The 18,634-nt window shown below is 34.5% G+C and overlaps 1 protein-coding gene across 2 annotated transcripts; it reads right to left on the bottom strand.

The window, feature by feature from the left end:
- Positions 1 to 26: 26 nt before the first annotated feature.
- Positions 27 to 2,973, bottom strand: LOC109178914 (glycine-rich RNA-binding protein 4, mitochondrial-like). 2 transcript variants are annotated; one of them, XR_002053789.1, is made up of 6 exons: positions 2,860 to 2,973; positions 2,045 to 2,185; positions 1,881 to 1,949; positions 520 to 626; positions 210 to 379; positions 27 to 171 (listed from the first exon to the last, which is right to left on the bottom strand). XR_002053789.1 is itself a non-coding variant. In XM_019328466.1 (5 exons), exons 2-5 carry the CDS (start codon positions 2,175 to 2,177, stop codon positions 260 to 262), a joined length of 429 nt encoding a protein of 142 aa, XP_019184011.1. In that variant the 5' UTR covers positions 2,178 to 2,185; positions 2,860 to 2,973; the 3' UTR covers positions 27 to 259. The 2 variants fall into 2 exon arrangements, 1 of the variants encoding a protein (XP_019184011.1); XM_019328466.1 differs by having other exon boundaries at positions 27 to 379.
- Positions 2,974 to 18,634: the final 15,661 nt, after the last annotated feature.

Below are 18,634 nucleotides of genomic sequence, written 5' to 3'. Positions count from 1 at the left end.
TCCTAAATATAGAAGGCAAGGCAATCTGAACAATACAATACAAAAATTAAAATATTTAATAAATTCTAATAAATATCCTGAAGCTCTATAGAAACAAGCTTCATATTTGATGCAGTTTAAAAATGACAAGATAACTGTTTAGGAGAACAATAAGAACATCAACCATTCTATCTTAAGATTACCCCAACCACAAGCCAAGTTTCCACAAACTTAAAATGCCATATGCCCATATAGACAATTGACCAATCTAAACATAGACTTAGTATCCTCCAGACCCGCGCCCATACCTTTCACCGCCCCCAAAACCCCTATCACGAGGAGGACCTGAACTGGACCTCTCTTGGGCATAAGACACACGAATGTTTCTTCCGTGCAGTTGCTGCAACCAAGAGTCGAAGATCAAAGGCCAATTAAAACAACAAACATAAAGCATGAACAAAAAATTTTAACTCGTTAGCACCTCCAGTCAAGTCACTGGGTTTAACAATGTTGCATTTGGTGTTTCTATTAGGTTTTTACCTGTCCATCCATAGCCGAGAGAGCTTCGTTTGCCGATTCAGCCTCTGTGAAATTCACAAACCCAAATCCTCTTGATCTCCCGGAATCTCTGTCAGTAATCACTCTTGCTGTAGCACAAAACAATACAAGTATATTAAAACAAGCACAGGCCAATGACCTTGTGGTAGTGGCACAAAGTGGCTCTCCAATATGAGAGGTCATAGATTCAAGCCTCACTGGGGCAGTATTAACTCTTTGTGCTTCAGTAAGTTGAGAAAGTAGTTATAGTTATGAACAGATACTGCATTGTAACAGAGCCAGTAGTACTCAAAAAAAAAAGCACAAGTATACAACTAGGCAACAAAACCATGTAAAACCAGATTGAAAGGAACAGTACTACCCAACATTATCATCCGGATAGATTACGAGAACTCAAACTATCAATAATGCAATTTTCAACACTACAAACACATGAAAGAGGACCGGTTAATTTGAATTACCCGAGTCCATTAACTACTTAGTCAACCATGCAGAGTTCTCTAAAAGCAATTTTGCCATACAATGAACCCATTTACTCACTCCTTTTCTCCTTAGTAAAGAAGTTTCATAGAGGGAAAACATATGTACATTAAGCTTCCATACCATTGCACAAAATGGATTAAGTATAATTAGTTATTATGAAGATAAAAACCCTCAAAGTCTACGCAGAAGAACAAGACCATATACATAGAGTTTTGTTATAAGTAAATATCCTCAGCCCCCCATTTCAATTAGAGAGTGAGAAGTTGGGAGTTCGAACCCCCTCTCGTATGGAAAAACCAATCTGGCCAGCACTTTGTCCCTTAATTGGACCCGCCCAGTGCAAACAGGGATTAGTACGAGTATGGTACGGGCTTAAAAGTACCTCCTACAGTTAAGACCTGCTCAAGACACCTCGTGGTCACAATTAGAGAGGGGGGAACGAGTAAAGATAATTTACCACAAAGACACATGCAACAGCATACAAATAGGAGGCAAAACCCATTATTAAAATGCAATTATATTCAAGGTAACTAAAATTGCAAGAATAACATAAATACAAGTTGTCAGACACAATCAAAAGGAACCAAACAACTATAACTCCAGCAAGGTAGTAATGGTTAAGAACATGATCAGAAAATATGTTATCTGACATTCAAAGATACGCTTAAATCATTTAAATACAATGCATATAGGTGTATGAACACGGATAAACAAATAGTGTTGGTATACAACTCACTAATTAGCACAATACAAAACACAGCTATGGAACATATAACATCATATACCCCTTAACTGGCAATTACAAGAATTAAAATCAAAAGAATATATACTATTAAAACAAATATATAAAAACAGCTCACCTTCCACAATCTCACCAAAGCTGGAGAATGCTTCCTTCAGGTTACTGTCATCCGTACTATATGAAAGGCCTGTCAGATCATAGATAAACACATATATTATTCAACTTCTCACAAAAATGATATAAATCCCCAAAAATAAAAACATCGAGTTAAGCATTGCCTACCACCAATGAAAAGCTTTGTGGACATGCAGCGTAAAGCATTAAACATGGAGGCCATTGGAGCTTGAGCAGTTGATGCATTGTTAGTCAAAACACTTCGCCTAACCAGACTCCCAAGTTTATTGCAGAAAGCCATTACTACAGCTAAACACAAAATATTCACATGCACAAATGTCAATAACAATCAATAGATTTAAAACCATCAGCAAATTATCTTAAACATATCAAAATTTACAGAGGAAAATACATTTATTAAAGGCATCAAAACAGAATTCAATAGACAAATCACTAAGAACTCAAAGGACATATGAAAGAATAATTCATAAATTGCCAATCAAGAAATACAGAGTTAGAGCCTAATACAAGTAACAATTAGTCCATAAAATATTTTAAGTTTCAGTGTTGAATGCTTCAAACAATTTAGTACAACATCCTACAGAATATCTGTTTCTGTCTATCTAGTTTCATCCCAGTGTACAACCAAAATCAACATCATTGAAATTTCTGATATTCAGTGAAGACATTTAAAAAAGCTAACTTCATACAACAGACTTTCAAAACTTTTAAGTTCTGAAACGAAACACACATCTGATTAGAACCCAGAAATCTACTAAAAGATGCAGAGGGCAATATTAATCCGCAAAGACGCAAAACCGTTGCAGAAAACAAATTGAAAACCCAGAAAATAAACTAATGAAAATCTTTCAATATCGTTAAGCATCTAAACTACATGAATAGCTTTTAAAAATCCAAGAATATGATTCAAACCCGTCGAGTGACAGAGACCCAATATAGTGAAAAGAGACGAAAACGCATACCTGTGATAAAGAAGAGGTTTTGGGTTTAAGGAAGAAGCTGAAGGCAAGAGAGCGGCTAGGGTTTAACAGCCTCTACGGGATATATAGGAGGAAAGCGGTGGCCTGGCTGACTGAGAGAGAAAATATCTACGAGCCTTAAGCCTTTTTAGTTTTTACGGTCATTTGGTTGAAATCGGATTAGAAAAAAAAAAAAAAAAAATACTCCGGTACTATTTATGAGAGAGAAATAGAAGAAAAATAAAGTAAAAATAATATATAGATAAAAATATATGTAAAATTAGGAACATTTGAATATGGTGTACAAAAATATGAAACTTTTAAAGTTGGACAAAAATGAAAACCATAAGAAAAATACATTTGCTAAATGTGATTTACATGTTGACCAAATCAAAAATGTATTTGCCAAATACTTTTCATGTTTTATTTTTTAAGCTAGAAAAAGTTAGGGTGTTGCTATTTGTACCACCTTTTGATTAAAATGGGGTATAAAGTAGAAAATGTAAAAAGGTGATAATTTATAATAAATACATAGATGGTGCAAATAGCTTAATGGGTGGTCAAAATACTATTTGCACCATCTTAGTAAAGGTGTTGTTATTTGCACCCTCCTTTGACCAAAATGGGGTAAAAAGTACATTGAAAATATAAAAAGTTAAAAACTTGTAATAAATACATAGGTGGTGCAAATAGCCTAATGAGTGGTCAAAATGCTATTTGCACCACCTTAGTAAATGTTTTTTTTTTTTTTTTTTTTTAATTTAAGAAAAAGTGAAAAACAAATAATAAACTTTGACTATATTTAATGCTGGTGGTGTAAATAGCAAATTTGCATTTATACCACCTATAAAGTTATTTGACCTACTAAATAGGTGGTGCAAATAGCAAAATAGGTGGTGTAAATAGAACTACCTATTAGATTTAAGTAATAATTAATTAATTCAAAATTTAATTCATTAAAACTAAAAAAAATAAAAATAAAAAAAATCATAGCCTTCTCCGGTGAGAAGATCATGAACATGCCTTCTCACCGGAGAAGGCAATTGGGTAGCCTTCTCCGGTGAGAAGGCAGAAGGCAATTGGGTAGCCTTCTCCGGTGAGAAGGCAGCCAACCCATCTGGGTTGCCTTTTCCGGTGAGAAGGCAGTCTCTCGCCTTTTCACCGGGGAAGGCCAGGCGTTTAACTTCTTTTTTTTTTTTTTAAATTAATAATTTGATTGTAAAAAATATATATATAATAAATATCTTTGACCACATTAAATGATGGTGGTGCAAATAGCACTTTTTAATTAACACCACCTATAAAGTGGTTTGACATATTCAATAGGTGGTGCAAATAGTAAAATAGGTGGTGTGTAGAATTTTCCAAAAGTTATCAAATGCATATGACATAGGCGTTTGATGTATTTTATGTTGCTAACGCTAGGCGATAATATTGGATTAGACAAAATGAAACTATACATTTACTTTTTTGACAAATTATGATGTGGAATCGTGCCTACCTTGCAATGTGGGTACGGTTCCACAACATAACGATTATACTTTTTTGTGGCCTATACTATTATAGGCTAATCTTATCTCTAAAATTTCTCTTACTTTTTAAAATGAGTCCTGCTTTCATATCATCAATTTTACATATAATAAAATAATATTAAAAAATATTTATTTAAGTACCTTCAAAATTCATATAAACTGATCATTGAATGCTTTCTCATTTTAAAAACAGATGAAAAAGATAATTATTACAACAACAATGGTTCTAGTATGGCAATGGATTTAGATCATGTAACATGTTCACAACCAATGTTCATTCTGAGGAATTTGTCTCAAGATTTCGAATACGTCTCTCAGCCACAACAAATGGAAGAGAATTGTATTCTTGGTCAGCCTCAATCATTTTATTTGTGGATAGTCTATAGACACATTTACTGTAAGATAATTTATTGTGAACTGATTTTCCTACATCGTATTCTTTGGTTTGTAGTTGAATATGCAGATTTAGGTGATCCAGATTACAAGTGTGATATCAGGATTATATGGTCTAATAGTACCTGAGTTGGACTTCTATTTGGAAGATTATGAGTTCAAGCCTTAGTGGAGGCATTATTGTTTTTTTTGTGTTTCAGTAGGAGGCATTATTGTTTTTTTGTGTTTCAGTAGGTTGGGAAAGTATATGAACAGATACTATAATGTAATAGAGCCAGTAGCTTTCAAAAAAAAGATTACAAGTGTGATCATTGCAATGCCAGAAAATTTGTTAGCAAATCACCCAAATATTCACTATGTTGTGGTCATGGCAAGATAAAGTTACCGACAATGACATTATCGCCAAAAAAATTGCATGAACTTTTTTTTTTTTTCTTTTGGGTGAAAAAAGGACAAGTTTTTTGGAAAACATTAGTACAGATAATAGTATGTTTTGTTTTACTTCAATGGGCGGTAAAGTTGATAAGTCTATCAACCGTGGAAGTGCCCCACCAATTTTCAGGATAAATGGCCAAAATTTCCATCTTATTGGAAGCTTATTACCCGCAGATGGTAATGAACCAAAATTTACCCAGCTTTACATACACGATACTCAACAATCGTATCAACAAATTCAGGTGTTGTTTCAGATATAATGTACAAGCAATTATTAAACATATGTGAAAATTGTCTAAAAAATTTAATATGAGAAAACATGTTTAAACGATTTTGTAGGAATGATGATGGGAGATACAAAATTCATGAAGGAGTTGTTACAGACATAAAAGAAGTATTAGATGAGCATAATGTGTTATTTAAATCATTTTGTATGGATAAGGGTGAGATTGAGATTACATCAAAAGTCATACTTTCCTTTTCAATAACTTTTCCAGTCTTCTCTCTTATTAGCAAATTCTCTCTCCTATTTCTAATTTAGCAAATTCTCTCTCCTATTTTTAATTTAGCAAAAAAAAATTTTAAAAATGTATTCTCTCTCTTCCATGTCACTTAGAAAGGGCTAAAATTTCTGGGATGGGGTTAGCCTAATGATTTGTTCTCATGGCCAGGATTTATTTCTAAATTTATAGACTTGATCATTTGTCTATTTGTTGTTTATATTCTCTCATTCCTACTTTAAATAGGAATTATATGGGTAGTTCCAAATCATCCAAAAACAAGAAAGAAATTGTCCTTCTCCTCCTTTCATTAATTTTTTATATCTAAGCAGTATTTATGCATTCCAACTGTAATTAACGAGTGCACATTACTATAGAATAGTTGTGTAACATTAAGGAACAACGTTGTTCTTTATACCTTGCACTTAGGTACCAGCGAAATTACTCTAAAAGGTAGTGAACCTCTTTTTCAAGCCACATCTTTAAATCCCTGTTGCAACATCATTTTTCCAACAATTTTTAAAACAATTTTTTTTGTAGCTTATAATTAATTTCAGAGTGGGAGACGACTTGTAGAGATTTTAAATGGCGAATCTTTGCTACTTGATGAGCAAATGCAGGAGAAATAGTGTCTCCTAGACAGCATGAGCTTGGGGAATGGACATACACAATTTTGCATAATGTTCATTGTACTTGTATGGTATGAAGCATTATCATTTTCTTGTTTCGCGAAACTCAATAGTAAACCTATCATACTGCTAAGATGAGTATTTCATTTATTTGGGAGAAGATGAGTATTTCATTTATTTGGGAGAAGATGAGTATTTCATTTATTTGTTTAAATAATAATTATTTTATGTGAATCATATAAGCCTTAAACTCTTTTGAGTTAAAAATGTAGAGATATAGAGAGCTTTATTCGTTCTAGTTTATAAAGTCAATTCTTTCTTCATTGCTTACTTTCTTTAATAATTTTTAAATTTGATTTTTTTTTTTATGTTTAATAGTACTTTTAATGTAGTTTCTAAATATTTAAATTATATATATATATATATATATATATATATATATATATATATATATATATATTATTTGAATGCTAAACTTAATACTATGAAAAATTGAATTAAAAATAAATTCTGTCAAGCATTGTTAACTGAATCAGACGAACAAAATGGGACGGAGGGAGTATATATATGGCCTAGTTCTGGTGCGGAAGGCTTCCAAAGTGAGAACTACGAACAAATCTAGTTCATCCATCTAGGGAGATTAAAGATTGGAAATCAATAAAATGGGAAAAGAATAGGCGTGCAGGAGAGAATTAGGAATCAATTAGAGCCGTTTTGAAAAGATTCAATTGATTTAAAGTAGTGAGAGATGGAAAAATGTAGTGACATTTTCGTAAATAACTTGAGCTAAGTACAAGTAATAAAACTACGGAGTGCACTTAACAATATCATAGAGTGCAAGATATAAAGTACAACCGAGCAACAATAATAACTTGAACTTTAAGTGCAAGTAATAACACTATGGAGTGCACTTAACAACATCATAGAGGACAAGTTGACAACATTAAAAAATAAAAGGTACACCTAAGTAACATCATAGAGGACATCATTAATTGCATCGAATGTTAAAGTTAATTACTTTCATATGTTACTTGCACACTTGCGCATTGTTACTTTGACTTTAAAGTTCAAGTTATTTAGAAAAATACCACCATATTTTTTAAAATTGATCATCATTCATTAGATCTTCTTAAGAATTGAATAGTTGAGAACTTGATTACTAAAACTGATAATCGAGAACTAAGTTGTGAATTATGTCATGCATAGTCGATGGATGATTTTGGTTATTAACTCTAACCTTAATCATAAAATGGTATTCTATAGTTTTGCACTTAAAAAAATTTATTATCACTAAAAAGTTCTTTACACCGTACACAATACACTCCTTTAGCATGTTTTGATACTTTTGTACCTGTTTCCTTGGTATTGTAGTATGAATATACATACCACGAAAAAAATTAGTTAATCATGATATATGAAATAGAAGTCATTAAAACAATTATATTTATATTAAAGTAAGTAACTAAAATGGTCTCTCAACTATAGCTAAATTTACAAATTGATCTTCGATTTTTAATTTTAACCAATTAAGTCTTTAATTTTGTAATTTTAACACGATTTGGTCCTTCGAACACTTCTGCATTAACGCCGGCGCCCGCGCCGTCATCGACGATCTCCAGAAGAACCTGCAGCTCTTACCGGAGCACATGGAGGCCTCCAGGATGACGCTGCACCGATTCGGAAACACGTTGTCTTCTTCACTCTGGTACGAACTCAACTACATTGAATCCAAAGGGAGGATGAAGAAAGGCGACAGGATTTGACAGATTGCTTTCGGTGGTGGATTCAAATGTAAAAGTGCAGTCTGAAAATGCAATCGGAACCTTAAAAAATCGATGATGGACCATGAAATTACATATATATCCTCAAAAATCACAGCCAACAAACGGTCAAATAGACGGAGGACCAAATCGTGTTAAAATTGCAAAATTAAGGACTTAATTGGTTAAAATTAAAAGTCAAAGACCGATTTGTGAATTTAGATATAGTCGATGGACTATTTTAGATATTTACTCTTTATATTATTATACCTCTTGCATGCTCATAAAAACAAATTCTTTGATTTTGCTAACCGCATCACCCCTATATTTGGCTACTTCATATCTACTTTCTACTATGGCTCTGTTTGGCAACGCTAAGTTAGGAGCTTATAGCTTATTTTAAGCTACTAATAAGTTATAAGCTCTGTTTGGTAATGTTCCCAAAATAAACTCCTAGCTTAAAATAAGAGCTTATTTTGAAACGCTACTTTAGGTAGCGTCTCAAAATAAGCTACTAGCTTCCTAACTTTTTTTTCATCTTTACCCTTATTATTTTAAAGTAATGACATATTTTAACCTTATGAATTAAAACCCTTTCTCTTCCCCTATCTCAACTTTCACGTCAATTCCTTCCTTAGTCTTGTTTCCTGCTAAACAATTATGTTGAAACTTTATTATTATTATTATTATTATTATTATTATTATTATTATTATTAATGTTATTTTAAAATTAGCAATATGGCTTCAATCTCAAATTGAACAAGAGCCGCCAACTAATGCTCAAGAAGCATTCAATCGTGCACATTCTTTTCTTCGAAGTTGTATTGAGAGGTCATTTGGAGTATTGAATAAGATATGGAAGATATTTGCTAAAATGCCGCAGTTTAGTGAGGAGATCCAAATTGATGTTATTATGGCCACATTTGCACTACATAATTATATTCGGAAGAATTCACAAGATGACATGATGTTTAATGTGCTTGAGCAGCATCCAGATTACATACCGCCCGATAAACTTCAAGATTCAAGTAGTAATATCTCCATCAACAAAATTTAAGTCACACCTCTATGGAGATGAAGGAGATTCGCAACAATATTGCTACTTCATTATGGGATGGTAGATCATGATCATCCTATAATAGTTTTATTTTTAAAAGTGTTTACTTTTTTTGGAAGACGAAATGTTAAATTTTAATATGTAAATAAACTAATTTAAATTTTATGAAGATGTCCTTTTTAGTCTTTTTACATTTATCAGCTTATCAAAAAACTAATTTTACCAAACACTTTCAATCATAACAGCTAGCTTAACAGCTCTTCAATTTTCAACTCCGAGCTTATAGCTTTTCAGCTTTCAGCTATCAGCTCCTTTTCAGCTATCAGCTCCTAACTTATAGCTTTTCAGCTAGGTTTGCCAAACAGAGCCTATATCTACTATACTAATAAGAGCCCAAGAGAGTTAGGCCTATAATGGGTAAAAAAAATGGCGGTCAAATTTTTTAATCAAATGAATGGCTCAAATTGATCAGATTTTAATTTTTCCTTAAGATTTTCTAATTTATCCTTAATGAATATGATTATCCGTTAACTTCTGTTAGTTCACCGTTCACTTACTCATTGATTTCAATAAGAAAGGTCTTAGGTTCGAACCTCATCCCAATCAAAGTAGGCATAATTAGTACTCTATTTTACTCTTATTAAATTAAAAATAATAATTTAGTAGCTACAAAAAATATAATACATATGCATTTCTTTAATTTAGAATTATGTGTCTACAATGTCTTTATTAAAAAAAAATATTCATTATCAACAAATTAAATAAGAGAAATAATTGCATTAGTTATATTGTCTTTATTTTTCTCAAATATCAATATTCTTTACATTCAAATTCATCAATTGATTATATTCGCTACATTGTCCCTACAATGTCTTTATTAAAAAAAAATATTCATTATCAATAAATTAATTAAGAGAAATAATTTTATTAGTTATATTGTCTTTATATTTTTCCAATGTAAAAATTATTTACATTCAAATTCATCAATTGATTATATTCACTATATTGTCTATTATCTTTTTTGTGCACTATTTTTTAATTAAATATCAAAGTTAAAATACAAAATAATGCTATATATTTATTACCAAGTATTTTATTAATACCATGAAAAAATTAAAAAATTATAATTAATAAAGCCAATCATATTAACTACTTGAGGGATTTGTTGACAAAGAGAGTATTCAAATCACACAACAAATTGAAGTGAGAATTACCTCGCAATGTCCTTGCTTGACAATCAGCAATTAGCGGTTAGCGTTAGCGGATAATGGCCTTGTTTGGCAATTAGTGGTTAGCGGTTAGCGTTTGCGGATTGTATTAGCGGTTAGCAAATAGCGAATTACATTAGCGGGTTTGACCAGCAGATTGTATCAGCGGTTTGTAAAAAGATGTTAGGTAAAATTAGCTGTTTAGATTAGCGGTTAACATGTAAAATGACCAAAAGAGTATAATAATAATAATAATAATAATAATAATTTTTGAAATAATAATAATAATAATAATAATAATATAATAATAATAATAATAATAATAATAATAATAATAATAATAATAAGAAAAAAACAAAAATGATGTGGGATAAAAATCCAACATCGAAAATTTTAGAAAATAAATGGTGTTGAGCTCCCTTATAAAAGGGAGCTCAACGCCAATTAGTTTCTCTTGCCCATCCCACATCGGATGGGCAAGAGAAGAGAAGCCTGAGGCTTCTTTATTTAAAGAAGTCTCAGGCTTCTTACGGATTAGTGTAATTTTTTTTTATAAAATAAAAATGGAGGGTGTTTTGGGGAAGAATTTTCCTTCTCCAAAACTCCAACCCCAAACGCTGCTCCTAGCAGCGTTTGGGATTTCAACGGTTTGGAGCAAACCGCTGCTCCAAACCGTTGAGTAATCAAACATGATTTTTGGCGTTTTGACGGAAGTTAAAACGTCAAAATGGTGGATCCGCTATTAACCAAATAAGGCCTATATTAGCGGATTTGACTAGCGAATTATATCAACGGTTGATAAAAAGATATTTGAAAAAATTAACTGTTTAGATTAATATGTAAAATAACCAAGGGTATACATATATTTAATAATAATAATTGTTTTTAAAAATAAAAAAATATAATTAAGCCAATCATATTAACTACTTGGGCGATTTATTGACAAAAAGAGTATTCAAATTACACAACAAATTGAAGTGTCTTTGTGACAATCAGCAGTTAGCTCTTCAATATTAGTATATATTTAATATTTTATACCCTAATTTTTATTTGCTCTCTCTTATGTCCCGTATTTGATTTCAACCATACCTATACAATTATTTTATTGACAATTATAATCAATATTGACTATATTATCTTGCATTTGTAATCTTAGAATTGCCTATTTAAATACACAAATTTAACATTCAATTATCTATGCATGAACAATTTCAATATAATCTTGTCTTGATATACCTTAAAATACTTATTTAAAAAAAAAAAAAAACATTGAGCATTATCTCAATCGCACAATGCGCGTAAAAAACTAGTATTCTCACAAGTCTCAACTTTATTGTCTTCTTTGAACTAAGAGGTCTGATCTACTGGTCAAAATGAACATTCCATCAATTTTTTTATATTGTTTAGAGATATTATTTTATGGACAGATAATTGTGATTGTTGTAATGTTGAGTTTCACCTCAAAACATGGACTATTTATATGTTGTGTCCCACCATTAAATCAGATTAAAAAATGTGTAATCATTATTGGTAAATATAATGGTGTTAATTAATTGCCTTTCATTCAAGGTATACAAAATAAATCAAGCTTTTTTAAAATTTGATTTGCGTTCCTTATGCGTGAGGGGAAGCCTCTAAACTCTACAATTCAAATTCATTTAAAACGAAAATTATATATATATATATATATATATATATATATATATATATATATATATATATATTAGTGCAACATATCTTTCATTTTCCAATGTGGGGCAAAGGTTCTGATGTTGCCATGAGACACTATGGCCCATTTTATTGGATAAGTCTTAGCCCAATGGGGTGAAGAAGGAAGCTTGGAGCAAAATATTATAAGAATTGTTACTAGGGGGTATCAAACCTACAACCTCAAGCATAACGATACAAGTTCCAGACCACCAAGCCACTCGAGGGCAGGAAGCTTCCAGACCACAAGTGCCACTTGATCCTCACCTGAAATGAGCTTGACTTTCACATGATGTTAAAGGGCAGGAAGCTCCACTTATGCATGGGAGTGCGCTGGAAGCAAAGTAGTGGGGGGGGACACGTGTGTGGCCAAGAATGAAGGTTGCCTGATGTCGTCCATTTGTCAACCATCCATGAGTCCTTCAACAATATAAATAGGCACCATTCCCTCCCTTTAAAAGGCATCACTTGGCTCACCAAACCCCTTTTGGTCTATTGGTCTGAGCCTCATCTCTCCTGCCGGCACGCTAGGGTTCGATTCTTAGCGGTAACAGTTATTTATGCATTCTTTGGGCCGTCTTGGGTTTTGTATGCACTCTTTTGGGCCTAGCGCCCCGGGTAATAAAGCTATTATTTTCCTACCTTCATTCTGTACCTATATACTCGGTTTATGGTGGACCCGGTTCTAATAAACCATCATTGGCGCCGTCTGTGGGAAATGATACGAAAAGTATGCGTTCCCAGTTTCTACCCGTTGTTAGTAGCATGGAAGAGTCATCATTCTTGAATACTTTGGCTAGGAAGATGGTTTTTAAGTAAACCTCGGTTTCACCGTTCGACTTGGGAGTGTTTTAAGAAGTAGGGTGTTGATCATGCAGGCTAGTTGAAGTGTCACTTGATCCTCACCTGAAATGAGTTTGACTTTCACATAATGTTAAAAATCACGCGTTCCTAATTTTTACCCGTTCTACCATTTACCTTTACGCAATCAAACCCGAGATACGCTGAAATGGCCGAATCACAAAACAAGCATTCCTGGAACCTACAAGAATGCCTTAGCAAGCAAGGCGAAGGCCGCCGGCTCAGCACTCCACGAGTTGGAATAAGGGCACCACCAAAGAGGGGGTCTAGTGCAAGAGGCCCGAGGCCGTAACCAGGGCCGAAATGAGGGACACGTCATAGAGGGAGCTCAAACACGTTCACGACGAGGCCATCGATGAGAATATTGATCATACCCCAACCATTAAGGGCCCGCACGTCAAGTAGCAGCCCTGGACCAAATAGTAGTACCTTAGTGGGCTTGCAAGCAGCTCGGGGAGGTAAGAAAAAATATTTCTACATTGAAAAAAATATTAACGTATATTTTTTGTTGCGCTTGCAAGCTACCAAAAATTACAAATGGATGCGGTAGTGTACCCGCAAACAGGATAAGCGGTCCCAACACGAGTTGGAAGCTCCGCAGTCTAGACAAGACACGCTAAAGTAAACAACAACGCCTAAATGGCTCACAGGCTAGGTAAGCAATTTGAGGAGGTAAGAAAAAAACATGTATACGTCTTCTGGGCCCGCAAGTAGGGAGGCGGCCCAGCGAGGCCTCGCACCTCCAAAAAAAATATATCTTTCCTTTTTGTATAGGGAATGTGCAATAGCTAAATCTTCTTGACGAATCGCATGTAGAGGAGGTGGCAGGGTCCAAGCACCAAGCTATATGAAGGGATATGAACGTTTCAAACCTTGAGTTGAGAGGGTCAAGACGTGTAGGCCGGAAGTGTCTATACTTTCTTTGCCCGTCAAAGACAACCAAAGAAAATAGTGGACTTATGATGGGGTTTTATTGGATAAGTCTTGGCCCAATGGGGTGAAGAAGGAAGCTTGGAGCAAAATTGTAACACATCACTTTTCTTAAACCTTAAATACAAGACTTAACTAAAAAGGGAAACTAAATAGTATTAAGATAGCATTAAAAGCTTAACAGTCAAACTACAAGAGGTGTCACCGCCACAATCACCACATACGGTGATTGCACAAGCAAGGAAAAGATCTAATCAAAGTCAAGCTTAAACAACTTTAAACAAATTTGGGGAATAAAACCCCGGTGTCCAACACCATAAAAAACAGCTAACAAAATAACTTCCAAAGTCTTAACAAACAACTGATAAAAAGTGTAGACTACAACTCGCTCTCTAAGCTAAGCTAGTCTAACTCGATCGCGCTCAAGAACTGAGCCCACCTGAAAGGGTTAACAAACAAACAAGTAAAAAAACAACCCGTTAACACGAAGCTAAGTATAACGTCACTCAACCCTGTAAAGTACTATAGCATATACTTTTGGAAAAACATTTGCCTCGTACACTTAGATCAAGTAATCTTAATCACTTTAAACAAAACTTCAAAACATACTCAACAATAAGTTCTAGATGTTTGCAACCTAATCATTAAATAGACATGCTTTCTCATACATTTAATTCATCAACAATCTCATGCTTTCATAGATATAACTTATCATGGCGAAATACATTACTCATGCTCAAACTGATGGATAAAGATATACTTAACTTTAACAAACAATCTCATGTTATCAAGATAATCAATAAATGACAATATAAAGTCATGTTTCTTCTCTTACTTTCATGCAACGCGTACAAATCATATAATCATGCAATAAGATGAACATGATGCTTTAGTATAAGTATAGATAGATATACATATACACTCTTTCTTTTGTAACAAGGAACACTTGTACTGTGGAGGTTTCTTAGAGTCACAATGACTCGCTTTTCTCTTCTTTCACTTGAGTCACACAAACTCGCTTTTCTCTTCTTTCTCTTGAGTCATATATCGCTTTCTTTCTTTCTTACTTTTACTCGTGGGCGAGGTAGGAGCTTCACCACAATGTGAATGGACCTATCTGGGCTCGGCATCAAGTCGGCCTAATACTCATCTCACCCACCGAACCACTCTCTTGATTCTTTTCTCAAACTCTGTGAAATCAGGTATCGTACTTTGTCAGTGTGCACACCCCCTGACCGGGATTTCAAGCCCGGCGAGTAGTATCCAACCTAGTAACTCGGGAATATCGACCTCGTTACTTCACATCGGATCGCAATGTCCGTTTCTTTTTTAACTTTCTTTCTCTTTTCTTCCGAAAGGACATAGTCCTAATGGGCCTCCAAACCTCGGATTACTCACACTAGATACATATAGATATAACTCATGCACTTCTTTCTTATGCAACAAATCTATTTATGCAATCTCATGTACATAGTTTCTCAATAATTCTCTTTTCTCACAAATTGGAAATCAAATATCATGCAACTAGATAATGATTTTCCAAAATAGATATAGATTTTTGAAATGGATCTTAGTCTTACTTAAAGCCAATAATGCACTTTAGTTCATGATATGTTAAACATGTTCTTTACTGTAAAGAATGCTTTAACTTCGTTTTCACTATTTAAGCCAACCAAGTGCTAATTCATGCTTATCACTTAATACTTAGCAAAACTTATTAGCAAATACTTAACAAGTATTGATCATGCTCTTTAAACTCAAGAAATAGCTTCATGCTCTAATATTTCACTTCACTGTAAACAAATATGTTCATGTACTGTACAAACCAAATATCTCATATTCTTGACAAAATTCTCAATATCTCACAATGGATATTTAGGCATGCTATTCAAGCAAAACTTAACAGATAATGATCATGCTTTTCATTCAAATAGCTAAGCTCAAACTCTTCAACTTTTCTTCATTGTAAACAAATACACAATGCATTTCAATATCAATTCTCAACACAAATTCTACTATAATTTAAGTACTTCAACTCCAAATTCGACGAAATCAACTTCTACTAGCGCGTCGTAACGAACCCGAGTGTCCGAGCCTCAAGGGCCCACGAGTCCAGGTCTGAACAACACGTAGCTAAGCCACAGAGGGCCCGACCACTACACAGATTTGGCCTGGCGGAGCTTGTGGCGGGGCTTGAGGAGCCCCGCCACTTAGCTCCGCCAAGCAGCGGCCTTGGGCAACGGTTCTAGCTGAGAACCGTGCCCAAGGGCCGGCTCCCCACGGGACTAGCCAGCGGTCCTTGCCTAGGACCGTTGGCTAGTTCCGTGAACCAATCTGGTGCGCACTGTTTATGCACCAGTGGTTTCCTTGGTGATTGGTGGAGGGCAAAATGATAGTTTGGTTGATTCTCAAAAAGCATGGGATGGAGTCTTGTGGTTCACCAAGCAACATGGACTAAAGTCTAGAAAGATAGTTTTTAAATAGTTTGGGGGTCAAAATACATTTTTTTCAAAAATACTTTCTAGATAACCACTTGGTTTAGTTTCTCATATTTCTCCCGGTTTCACTCAGATTGACTTTTGGGTCAAAAATTTGGTATGCAATGTACCCGAGAATTTAGAATTTTAGAAATAGAATAAGTCCCGGTGTTGAATTTATTTAAAATTGTAAGTGTACAAAATAGTACACATTAGATTGGCTAATTTATTAGTTTATTTTATTAATATGTAGTGTTAATTAGCATGAATTGTAATTAGTATTTTGGACCAAGCTAAAATGTGTGGTGGAGTTTTATTTATAATGAGTTGGACAAAGAAGCAAGTCTGAAGATCTCAAATTAAAGAATGAGTGGTTGAGAAGAATTCAAGCCACATATGAAGCTACAATCAAGGCTTGGTGGAATGGAATTCACGTACAGTATATAAGGAAGGGAAAATGAAAGAGGAAGTTGCCAATTCTGAAATTCTGATCTCACTTGCAAGCTTCCTACATTAATGCTTTAATATTGATTATATTAATTGTGATTTAAACCTGTACTACAAATCAGTACCTATGACAGCTGAAGTGCTACACCAAAGATGGTTATGGCATGCACGGTTCAGTCCTGAGTATGTATTTTAGAAGAGTTGTAGTGGTAAAGGCTATGAGCCGTGTAGTTACCTCTTGTAATACTCTATGGTGAACATCTAGTGGATTGGGCAGACGTGGGTTGCCCCGCAGACGTAGGAGAAGGAGCTCCGAACTGCGTAACAATTATACTGTGTCTTTACTTTATTTACGCTTTCAATTTTGTTATTTATACGTTGATTAAATTGGTTTAATTAAACAGCGAAATTGTCTCGTAACATAAAATCAAGTAGAATCCTTAGTGTTAAATTGATTTCAAGATACACGGGCTTTTTCAATTGGTATCAGAGCCTCCAGACTTAAGTTATTAGTCTGACGATCTGGCTACTCCGTGCCCCTTGATCTCAATCCTTCAGCGGTTAGTATTATTATTTCTTATTTTGTTAAATTGTTCGATCTCACGGGTTATTGAGTGTTACAGAATGGAGCACACTAAAGCTCTTCCCCAACTAGTCGGTGACAACTATGCATATTGGAAGGTGCGCACACGCACTCATCTCAAAGCACAAGGTGAAGCAGTATGGTGTATAATTGTAACAGGCTGGGAACATCCAACCAAAGCCAGTAGCAGTGAGGATGAAACTCGAGTGACGAAACCTGAAAATGAATGGGCCCAAGCTGAGAAAACGAGTGCTGGACACAACGATAAGGCACTAGATATTATTTATGGGCTAATTCATGAAAGTCAATTTCCTATTGTTGCAGGCCATGATTCAGCTAAAGGTGCATGGGAAGCACTAGAGGCTACCTATAAAGGCACATCGTCGGTAAAACAATCGAAACTGCAACTGGTATAGTCAGACTTCGAGGAGCTCCGGATGAACGAAGATGAAACCATCGTGACCTTCCACACTCGTGTGCAAGAGCTAGCAAATCGAGCTATGGTCCTCGGAGAACCGTTCACTCAAGAAAAGTTGGTGAAAAAAATTCTACGATCACTGCCACCTCGGTTCCGGATGAAAGTTACAGCAATCCAGGAACATGACAACTGGGAGAAAAAGACTGTAACACAACTAATGGGGAATCTAAGAACTTATGAGATGGAAATCTTAACAGATCACACAAAAAAACAAAAAACAGTAGCATTTACCGCTGAAGAAAATAATTGTGCACCTGACTTAGATGAAATAGGTGATGATCCAGTTGTATTTCTTACTAAAAAATTTTCTAAACTCTTGAAACAGGTGTCAAAAGGTTCAAGAAACAAGAATATGCAAAAGGGGGCGTCATCATCTAAAACGAGTTCTAAATCCGGTTCATCAACCTTCAAGTCTTCTGGTTCACGTCCAGGGCAGTTCAAAGAGAAATCCACCAGTAAAGGGATCAGATGCTATGAATGTGAGGGCTTCGGACATGTACAAGCAGAGTGTCCCACCTATCTTCGACGCAAGAAATCAATGTCAGCAGTTACTTGGAGTGATGATGACTCGGATGGTGAAACAAGAGGATCTGATTCAGACGAAATTTCTGGTAATTTTGTTGCCTTTACTGCACATATGGCTGCTGGACCATGTCATGAAGATGTTGCTGACTCAGAAGGAGGCGAGTATAATTCTGCAGAAGATTTAGAGTCAAGTGAATCATCTTTTGAAATTGAGTTTAATAAATTGTATCCCAAATGGGCAGCACTAAGGAAAGAA

This window comes from Ipomoea nil, unplaced genomic scaffold (assembly GCF_001879475.1).
Source record: "Ipomoea nil cultivar Tokyo-kokei standard unplaced genomic scaffold, Asagao_1.1 scaffold0875, whole genome shotgun sequence".
Lineage (NCBI taxonomy): Eukaryota > Viridiplantae > Streptophyta > Magnoliopsida > Solanales > Convolvulaceae > Ipomoea > Ipomoea nil.
This window is presented reverse-complemented; position numbering and strand designations above follow the sequence as displayed.